The 10,432-nt window shown below is 41.9% G+C and overlaps 2 protein-coding genes across 2 annotated transcripts; both read right to left on the bottom strand.

Moving 5' to 3' along the window:
• Positions 1-1,228: 1,228 nt before the first annotated feature.
• tsen2 (TSEN2 tRNA splicing endonuclease subunit) lies at positions 1,229-6,757 on the bottom strand. Its single transcript, XM_056397530.1, has 12 exons — positions 6,293-6,757; positions 5,781-5,847; positions 5,645-5,684; positions 5,286-5,546; positions 4,094-4,241; positions 3,900-3,974; positions 2,982-3,032; positions 2,740-2,884; positions 2,506-2,542; positions 2,014-2,125; positions 1,841-1,930; positions 1,229-1,387 (listed from the first exon to the last, which is right to left on the bottom strand). The coding sequence occupies exons 1-12, from the start codon at positions 6,461-6,463 to the stop codon at positions 1,328-1,330; spliced, it is 1,257 nt and encodes a 418-aa protein (XP_056253505.1). The 5' UTR covers positions 6,464-6,757; the 3' UTR covers positions 1,229-1,327.
• A 696-nt stretch (positions 6,758-7,453) lies between these two features.
• Positions 7,454-10,379, bottom strand: mkrn2os.2 (MKRN2 opposite strand, tandem duplicate 2). The gene is made up of 4 exons (XM_056397560.1): positions 9,612-10,379; positions 8,980-9,029; positions 8,116-8,284; positions 7,454-8,009 (listed from the first exon to the last, which is right to left on the bottom strand). Exons 1-4 carry the CDS (start codon positions 9,812-9,814, stop codon positions 7,769-7,771), a joined length of 663 nt encoding a protein of 220 aa, XP_056253535.1. The 5' UTR covers positions 9,815-10,379; the 3' UTR covers positions 7,454-7,768.
• Between the last annotated feature and the right edge of the window lie 53 nt (positions 10,380-10,432).

A 10,432-nucleotide genomic window follows, 5' to 3' on the forward strand; every position in this document is an offset into this window, starting at 1 on the left:
TAATATGTGGTTGTAACATAAAAAGTTTAGGAGTCGTTGCACAGCTTAACCCAACCAAAATTACAGAGGAACAGTGTTGGGTCTGTAAATAATGTGGCAGCCTAATAAAGGTATATGAGTAAAACATGATAGTGATGTATAATACACCAGACAGTTGACAGATTAAAGAAACAACCCAGATAAAGTATAGTAGTAAGGTGTTGAGCCAAAACAGCTTCAGCAGTTGTTAAACTGGGTTGAGAACTGGTGACTGTGAAGGCCACAGCACATGATTCACATCATTTTCATCCTCATCAAACCATTCAGGTCACCAGGGGTGACTGGTGTGCACATTAAACACATGGATCCAAGAGCACAGTTTTTCACATCCACAAACTTAAATTTCTCATGCAGATTTATTTTACAGGTTTACAAATGTTGAACTATAAACATTGGAATTATTTGTGAACATCCCTTTACAAGCTCAAAATCATTTGACCCGAATTTGAGCCTATATACATATGGGGAAGGGTCATGTGCATGACTTACCTTTTCATGCTGGTTGTGGGGCAATGATAAGGTGTGGTACTGGCCTAAGTTGGACTCTGGCATCCCAATGAAAACACAATGGTAATCGTATTAAATGACTTTCCTTTGCAGGGCAAACAAAGACATTTTAAGCAGCTCTTCTTTTGACTATGAAATGGTTTTGAAGCATTGTAAGGGCATACAAGATTTGTTATTCATTCATTTAAACATCATTTAGCATCATTTATACTGCAAGTACAAAAGTAAGAAAATTGACAGCAGGTTTCCAAACAGGTATTTTAATTATAATATTCAAGCCACATATATATATATATTAATAATCACATACATGTTTTTTTCTGATGCATTAGTGATGACGACCCTTTGGTCCAGGACTACCCTGAAATACTGTACACATGGTCCTCACAGGATGAGAGCTAGTGACAGAGCTGATGCCCTGTCATCTACGGCCACCAGGAGGTCAAAGGTTTCACCTCAATAGTTAAGTGAGTCGATCAACTACTTGATGGTCTGGCACATAATTTTGTGACATTCATGGTTCCCAGATGATGTATCACAAGGACTTTGGTGAACAGGCAAATGGAATGTAGTTGGTGGAAGTGGAAGTAGTTTGTATTGGTGGTACTTTATATTAAGATATGGGTAATTTGGACTGTAGCTAAGAGTTACAGCTGCTGTCAATCAAGCACAGACACACCCCTTTCTGATATTTCCTTTTAATAATAAAAAAAACTATTAGTCAAAAAACACACTGATATTATTTCAGACCCAAAGAACTGATATATGATTTTATTTTTTATCAGATGTCTTCCTGTTCTGCTCGCTCTCTGGAGGAAACCCATCTGTTGATGATCACTTCCTGTAGAGAAAAAAACCAAAACATCTTTACTTAACTACTGTTTCCTCTTTTCTTTTATAAAAAAACACATTTTATTTATGACAGCAGTGTGTCATTTAACAGCAACAAGCACATTAAATATAAATGTTTTCAAAAATCCAAATAACAGATCTTTTAAAACAGAAATCATTGATCAATCAACAGAAAATCAATCAATCAATCAAAGACTGAGATCAGCCTTTGCTGCCAGGTTGTCTGTTCCTCTGTTTTTTTGTTTTGAATTTGAAGACATCACTTTGGCCATTTTAAATTGTGACATTTCATAATTTATTATTGAGTAAATAACCAACAGGTTAATCAATATTGAGATTTATCTTTAATTGCAGCCCTGATAACAACTAGGAGTTTTTATTTTTCTGATTTGAGAAGCAGAACTAAAAGACTTTTGGCATTTTTATTGGATAAATATCTTACCTGAACCTTCAGTCTGATTAGACACTCAGGTGAGTCCAGCTCAGCCTCTGATAGGTCAACTGGATAGATGATGTAACACATCATCAGCTCCTGTGAAACAAACAAAGATAATCTTCAGAGTGAAATAAGAAACAGAATAAAGTCTGATCTGATGAAATCTGACCAGTCCTTACCTTGGAGACGTTGGCAGTGATCCTACTGAGAGCCGCTAGAGAACGCCACGAAAATGGGCGCAACGCAGAGCCCCCGAATGCATCGTCAACCCGCTCAATTACCACAGAATAACTACAGCAAGAGGAGGGGGACAATTACAGGAAAAGTGAGGAAGTTTCTGTAAAGAAGCAACATTTTTTGCAGAAAGGGAGGACAGTTTGTGAAAAGAATCTTTTTTGAAAGTAATTTTGTTCGGTCTTCACTTTTTGAATTTTAACTTCTGTTTGATGGTTCAGATGTGGTTTTAGGGTTGAGGTTAGAGTCAGGTTTATGTCAGTGAGGTTCCTCACTGGTTTATGGCCAGGTTCAAGTTACAGGCTGAGGATGTGTTTTTTTCAATGAGGTTTCTCAACAAGTGTATATGTGCGTATATGTGCGTATATGTGCGTATATGTGTGTGTGTGTGTGTGTGTGTGTGTGTGTGTGTGTGTGTGTGTGTGTGTGTGTGTTACCTGGCATGGTAGAAAGGTGGGCCTTTCCTGTACAACACTGAAAGCACAAAAGAAAAGTTACAGTTCCTCATATAAAATGTGAAGTGATGATGATGACGATTAATGTACGTCTGAAATCTGAATGTACAGCTGACTGTAGAGTGTGTGAGTTAAAGGGAGTAGCGATGATTTCTACACAGACTCTGACTCTGGTGTGTTCCAGTGTGTGTTTCTGTGTGTATGTGTGTGTCTTACTGAGGTTGACGCCGTACTTAGCCCCGCCCCCTCCTTTAGGGACCCATCCCTTGCTGCGGAAGTGATGATAAGCTGCGTACGAGCTGACAAAGTCAGGATACAGGGACCGGAACTTCCTCCACAGCTGGATGATTGACAGGGGCTCCTGACCAATCACAGCAAAAGGCAATGGTGAAGTCATTAAATGAGGTATTACAGAACCAGATTTAACACCTGGTGGAGATAAACAGATGGATAGTTACCTGGTGCTGGTAGACAGACAGGCAGCCCAAACTGTAGACCAGGAAGAAAGCCTGTGGGTGCAGACAGATAGAAAGCTCATTTGAATTCAATGCACAGTTCTGACTTAACACAATGCATGCTGGTCAGAAATTTTGTCTGACTTTCGCCAGCACTGCAGAATGTCACCATGTCACATGACATTAAAACCTTGCAGGAGCAAGGCATCTGCAGAAGTCAGGTGATGCAGTCCCTCTCCTCCGGCTGCACCAATGAGAACAACTTCAGTGATGACAGACTTTGTCTTGATTGGCTGAAGGCTTCACTAACACGTTCTACGTTTTTTTTCTAAGAAGTTCAGATTCTTATCTCCCATGGGTTTCTCTCCCAAAAGGGATGCAGTCTATTTGACCTCCTCTTTCTGGCAGCTCCATTTTTTTTTTTTTTAAACATATGGGCGGCAACACTATAGTTTTCATTTCCAGCCAGAAAGCTGTAAACACACTTTAGTTCAGGAGTTTGTTATTGTAAAAGAAGTAATGCCCCTGTAGGAAATATTTTTATCCTTTAGATTATTTTTCTTTTCACCCTTCTGTGCATGTGGCTAGAGAGACAATGAAGAGACCACGCCCCCTACCTAGTGTCCATGAACAGGTATAATCAACAGGTGAGTCATAGTCTGACTGCTGAACTCTGTGGATCAGCCTTTAACTGTCTCTGGGGAAAAAAACTGAGGTCTCATTTGGACAAATTAACCTTGAGTTTAACTGCAGTGAAGCACAAACAAAGGGTGCTGCTTCAGGTGCAGGTATGTTTATGATTTGATCAGGATGACAGCGCCCCAGGTCAGAACATGATCCAGTCTGATGGACACATGATCCAGGATTGATCCAGTTCCCTTGGTTCTACTGTACAGAGTAACTGTTGGATTGGTGAGTTACCTCCTCCAGACTGAGCTGCAGGTACTCTGACAGAGAGAACGGAGTCCGCCTGACCTCCCTGACCCCCTCACCAACCTGCAGACACACAACAACACACTGATTCAACACAACAACACAACTGGATCTCAGAATAAACCAGAACTGAACTTAAAGTCCTGCAGTGAGAACAGACCTGGATTGAGATGACGACTCACCTCACTGTCACAGACCACCAGGACAAAACCAGGACCTGGAACCAAAGGCTCAGTTTCATGATCAGAGTCAGAGCTGAGGTCAGGATCTGGGTTGGAGTCACAGTCCTGGTCTGAGCTGTGATCATGGTTCAGGTCTTCTGGGTCCAACCTGAGATTTGAAAATAAGGGTCACAGTTGAGTTTAGTTTCACATTTCCAGCATTTTTTTTGTTTCAGTTTTCTAATAATGAAAATGTCTCCAGTGTGGTCTGTGGATTCTTGGACTACACAGATACTATACGGAGACTAGACCAATAGTGCTAAAGGGAAAATACAATATTTTTGTCTTTTTGTAATTTGGGTGAACTGACCCTTTAAACCTGATTTAATTCATTGTGAACTATGAATCTCTGACAAAGACATCATTTGTGTAGAGTTATTGGACAGAAAGTCAAGTATTTTGTGATTATAAACATACTGAATATGGCAGAACAGCCAACCACTGACTAACACTAACAAAAAAAATCAAATCTGGTGTTCCTCAAGGGTCCATTCTCGGGCCTCTTCTATGCAACATATATATCCTCCCTCCTTTGCTCAGATTATGGAATATTATATTATCTCTTACCATAATTATGTAGATAACACACAACTGAACATAACATTGTCACCAGGTGAATACATTCTTTAAATAAGTGCATTGAACAAATCAATAGGTGGATGAGCTAGAATATCCTACAACTGCTCAAAAAAAACAAAGAAGACCAATTAAAAGTCAGTCCTCTCCTTGTTTAAATGACACTAAATCACAGATAAAACCCACAGTGAGATTGCTCTTATAGGGAAAATGTTTTAGTGTAGCTGAAAGGTAGGAAAAGTCAGGAAAAGAGACTCTGTGGTGCTATTTGCCTCAGAGCAAAGAACTGAGTTTATGCAATCATAACATGTTTTATTTAAATATTTATTATTTATTCAAATTAGTTTTTACTGCTTTTAAATGCTATTTAAATGTAATCCTAATGTTTTATTTTTATGTTTTTCCTTGCCTCTGTAAAGCACATTGCCTCGTGTCTGAATGGTCCTATCTAAAAATGTACTTGCCTTGCCTTAAAAAGTTTTAGTTTCTTGTTGTTTTTTCGCCAAAATGCAAAGCAGAAATTAAAATTTATAGATTCTTCAAGGGAGTGTGGTGACCTGGTGGAGAACCACTCTACCTGCTGCTTCTTTTGGCCTCCGGCTCGATGTCTAACCCCGGCTTAGGCCTCTTTGTGTGGGGACAGACTCCATCCTCTGGTCCTGGCCCCTTCTCCTCCCCCTCCTCACACTTATGTCCGTTCTCTCCCTCTCCCACCTCCCTCCTCAAATCCTCCATCTCTACAGGCCGAGAGTGTGTGAGCAGGATTTGATTGACAGCCTCATCATCCAATCCCTGAGCGGAGAGAGCTGCCCCCGCCCAACATCGCAGTTCCTCATACCTGCATTGGTTTAGGGCAAGGACATGATGTGATGTCATCATGTGAACAGGCAGGATGTGATGTCAACATGTAAACAAAAAGGACGTGATGTCACTGACCTGGACTGTGAGATTACAGGTAGAAACAACCCTTCGTGTTCTGTAACAGAAACAGGAACCAGCAGACTTCAGCCAACAGCACTGATTGGACCAGACTGATGATGATGATGATATCACTGTGTGGGTGTACACTCACGCTCCCATTGGTCAGAGATGCTGTGGTCCGGTCTGGCTCTGGACAGGATGCCTTTACCAAAATAACCCTGAAACGCAACAAAATCTGTTCAGTTTGAGTCACAAAACTCACAAATTGGGTCAGTGCTCAGACCTGGTTTTAGGTGATGTAGATCAAGTCAGGCCTGGTTCTAGGCAAAGTGCATTAACTCAGACCTGGTTGCAGATGGTGTGGACTAACACAGGCCTGGTTTTAAGTGATGTAGATTAACTGTGACCTGGTTGTGAATCTTTTGGATGTGGTCTGGATGACAGATTAACTCAAATTGATTTTGGTGATGTGGGTTCATCCGGACCTGGTTTTAGGTGATGTGGATTAACTCAAAACTGGTTTATGGTGATGAGGTTTAATTAAGACTTGGCAATGTGGATTAACTACCACCTAGTTTTAGGGGATGTGGTTTAACTGACACCTGGTTTCAAATGATGTGGATGAACACAGGCCTGGTCTTAGGTGTATGGATCAACTCTGACCTGGTTGTGAATCTTTTGGATGTGGTCTGGATGACAGACTAGCACGTGCTGGTTGATGAGCTCCGCCCGGAGGTCGGTCCTCTCGTCCGGGCTGCTGCTAACTGGCAGCGGAGCCTGGTACTCTTCGTGCACTCGGGTGCGCCGCCGAGGAGCCCGAAACTCCGCCTGCATGCCGTCGGGACCGGCTGGGACTGGGTTGGAGCTGCTGTAGTGCTCTGCTGGATGTGGACAGTGCTGATGTTTCTGCTGCTAAGTGTTAGCTTCTCATCTAATTACTCTGTTAGCCTGTTAGCTTCTCATCTAATTACTCTGTTAGCCTGTTAGCTTCTCATCTAATTACTCTGTTAGCCTGTTAGATCGCTAGCATACCGTTTCTGCCCGGTTTGTTTTTGGTTTCTCTCACATGTTCTTTCATTACAAACTTTCCGGTCGGTTTTATTTTGCTGTCGTACGCTGCAGTGTCTCTGAATCTGTGTCCGGTTGGAACTGTCAGTGCCTTCTCTTAGTTCCGCCTACAGGGTTCCCGTCAGTCAAAAAACCTCATGTTTAGAAGTTTAGATAAAGTCCGGTTTGTGTCTGAAGTTAAATGTGTAAAGTCCTTTCAGAAGAAACAGACGTGAGATGTCAGTTGTTAATGAAGTGATGTTTTGAGGCAGAACAAGAAAACTAAAATATACTGTATGTGAGAGACACATGAGAGATTCTCTTTGAGTTGATCTGTTGTTTATAACGAAAACGTTTTGCACTGGTTCAACGTTTCTTATTTGACATGTGTACAATGTTTTTCAGATCTAATTATGTTTTATTATTTTTCATACACCCTCATTATTCAGGGGACTTAATGGACAAAGTCAGTTTAAGCTGTTGAGGAGCTGCAGTGACAGTTTTATCAATCCTGGACACATAAAACCATAATGATCTGAAGGCAGAAATATTACTAGTAAGACAAACAATGTAAATACACAGAACTGGTGGACTTCACTGTCCACTGAGGAAACAGCTACTGGAGCTTTAAGCTACATCTAATGTTTTATTTCTTAAAACATTTACACAACAACAACAAGCTGCATTCAGGATTCACCTCCATTTGTGCAGCAATGTCTCTGACACGTCACATTATAGCAGCAACTGGACAGCAAGAAACACACCCGACTGTCTGGAAACAGTTTTATATTGACATTTATGACCCCATATCATTTCTTATAAAGCTGTGACAGTTATATCAGACAGACAAGTTTCTGTCAACACGAGAAAAACATACAAAAACACTCAGTACATATGAACGTGTGTACTTGTGTGTCCACATACAGCATTTACACACACATATAGTGTATATACACACATCTATACTTCATATTATCTGATGTACATGTAAAAGTTTTAGAGCACCGACATTTTTCCAGTTGTTACTTGTTAAATTAAATTTAATCTAAAGTTTTGACTCATCCAGCAGCTGAACACACTCATCAATCAAAATCAAACTGCTCTGTCCTCCTGTTTGTCCTCCTGTCTGTCCTCCTGTCTGTCCACCATGTAGTACTGATGTCTCTGGATGTGGTCATACAGCGTGGTGTACTTGGAGACCCTCCTCATCCTCGGCAGGATGAAGCTGTGAGTGAAGGTCTCTCTGCTCAGAGAGCTCCGCCCCTCCGTTGCCAGGACGCTGTTAATGAAGTGAAGACAGTAAGTGAAGCAGTTCTGGTGCTCCTCGTCGAACCTGAGACACGGACAGGTGGACAGAGACAGGTGGTCAGAGAGAGAAAGACAGGGGGACAGAGAGACAGACGAATATATGTTTGTGTTTGGGCAGGTGTGAGGTGTACCTGTGCCAGGCGGGGTCCCACATGGATCCGTCAGAGAAGTGGTCCAGGTACTGGTCCCACTGAGCCAGCAGGTGGAACATGTCAGGTCGGACCAGAGGAACACTGACGCAGCGCTCCCACCCACTCTGATCTCTGAGGACCCCACCCCGAGTGTAGTTATACACAACTCCTACACACACACACACACACACACACACACAGAGGAAGCAGTGTTACAGGGCTGCGTTAAGGTGAATATGGATGATAGGGTTTGATCATGAAAACACTGCCAATCACATACCTGGTCTCACGCTCTGAAACAGCCAATCAACAACAAACAAACAACGAACTGTGTGTGTAATGCCACTGATTTAGATGCTGCAGTGATTAAGTGAAATGACTTTAAACAAATTAAATGCTATTTTTGATGCTGTTTTACACACACACATCTACTGACTGGAGACTGATTCATTAAATTAATTTATTAATTTATTTTATTTCTTTTGTTGATAAAAATCATCAAAGTGGCAGCAGATTGACCCGGAGTCCGCAGAGGCAGTGCTGTTGTTAAACATTCATCATGTTTTCAGCTGCAGCTTCAGACAAACTGGCAGCAGCAAATATTAGATTTCACGTCTGAGACCAGATTCCATCTTCCAGCAGGAATTATATCATATTTCAAAACCAGAGGGCTGCAGAGATCAGACTGTCCTCGTGGGACGACAGTGGACGTTGACCAGCTGGTCCCACGTGACAGGTGGGTCCTTTGAACTGAACAGGACTTGGGGTCGGACTGTTCCACCAGAACAGAGACGAACGCAGACGGAGGGAGACCTAGTATCAGACTACCAGCTTGACCTCTGACCCCTGACCTCTGAGTCCTACCTTTGGTGTTTGAGATGCCTGTGTGCAGATCTGATGTCCCATCAAACTCTCTGAAGGAAAAACAACACACTGGTTAGACTGGTTCAGATTGGTTTAAACTAGTTAGACTGGTTCAGGTGGGTTTAAAATGGTTTATACTGGTTTACACTGTTTCAGACTGGTCCAAACTGGTTTCGATTGGTTCAGACTGGTTAAAATGATTCAGAGTGGGTAGAACTGGTTTAGACAGGTTTGAACTGGTTTAACTAGTTCAGACTGGTCTAAACTGGGTTACAAGTTAAATGGTTCTGTTCATGAGGTCTTTAAAGTCTTTATTTTTCATCTAATAAAATAATTTCGTATTTAAGGTCATGTGAGTATATTGTATAGTGTATTGGTTGTTATTGTTGTGTTCGTGTGTTTATATACTGGTGGGGACTTCAACCTGACTTGTGTCACTTGTGGGGACAAAAACAACAGAAACACCTTTTTGTATAATACAACACAGTTCAACAGCAGCAAAAAACTGTAGCCTGAAAATAATAAAGGAATGATGAAATTGAACAAACACGTCTCGAACAGTTTCAGTAAAATCTGAACATTAAAACCTATATGTGGGATGAAATATTAAAATTAAACCTATGTGTGTTTACCTGCCCGGGTTGTTGTGTGCAGGTGCAACCAGCAGGCAGCAGGAGCTCTTGTGTCCGTCGGTGAAGGGGGAGGGAAGGCTGACCGGCGCTTCCTGCAGTCTGTTTCCCCTCAGCACCTCCCCGCAGCTCGGACAATCTTCTGGCACAGAGAAACAGAAGATCTCCTTCTGACAGTGACTCAGCCGGATCACACTGCGCTCCATCTCCTCCTTGGACTCCTCAACTCTTCTTTTAACTCTTCTTACTCCTCTTTCTCCTTAACTTCTCCTTTATCTCCAACTCCTCCTCTTGCTCTTAAGTCCTTTCTTACTCCTCCTTCACACCTAATCTCTTCAGCTCCTTGTTCCTCCTCCTCCTCCTTCTGCTCCTCTCTATCTGACTTGTGTTCTTCTGTTTCTTCTTCTCTCCTCCTCTGTGACACACCTGGTTGCCAGGTTACAGCCTATCAGATGACATCACTGCCCCAGCTCCGGCCTATCAGGTTGTAGCTGCTGTCAGGCAGACAGTCATGTGAACCGGCTCACCTGTTGGTTGCTTTAGTCTGCACAGGTGACCTTCAGACCACGTTGGCAGCGTCGTCATGGAAACCGGTGTTTATCTGCAGACCGGTGTTGGTGTCACTGTAACTTCGGTTTACGGTGACAGGAAACAGAATCAGCTCTTCCTCACAACCAGAGGAAAAACTGATTGTAATTAATTTTCAAAAATAGTTGCATAATAATTTTTTTCTGTCTGATTTTGTTTCTGTCCAAGACTAATGAAATAAAAACTTTCAAAATAAAAGATGATGTCCTGATGACCTGATTAGTTTAGCAGACAGA

The sequence above is a fragment of the Seriola aureovittata genome, chromosome 2, assembly GCF_021018895.1.
Source record: "Seriola aureovittata isolate HTS-2021-v1 ecotype China chromosome 2, ASM2101889v1, whole genome shotgun sequence".
Classification (NCBI taxonomy): Eukaryota; Metazoa; Chordata; class Actinopteri; order Carangiformes; family Carangidae; genus Seriola; species Seriola aureovittata.

Bases quoted from the DNA above. Each gene is read 5' to 3' on its own strand.
- tsen2 (XM_056397530.1), bottom strand. From the start codon at position 6,463: ATGCAGGCGGAGTTTCGGGCTCCTCGGCGGCGCACCCGAGTGCACGAA. The intron at 3,975-4,093 runs GTGAGTCGTCAT...GTGTGTCTGCAG, and splicing joins TGGTGGTCTGTGACAGTGAG to GTTGGTGAGGGGGTCAGGGA. The intron at 1,388-1,840 runs GTAAGATATTTA...TTTTCTCTACAG, and splicing joins TAATCAGACTGAAGGTTCAG to GAAGTGATCATCAACAGATG.
- mkrn2os.2 (XM_056397560.1), bottom strand. From the start codon at position 9,814: ATGGAGCGCAGTGTGATCCGGCTGAGTCACTGTCAGAAGGAGATCTTC. The intron at 8,285-8,979 runs GTAGGACTCAGA...GTGTGTGTGTAG, and splicing joins AGGCATCTCAAACACCAAAG to GAGTTGTGTATAACTACACT. The intron at 8,010-8,115 runs GTACACCTCACA...TCCGTGTCTCAG, and splicing joins TGGGACCCCGCCTGGCACAG to GTTCGACGAGGAGCACCAGA.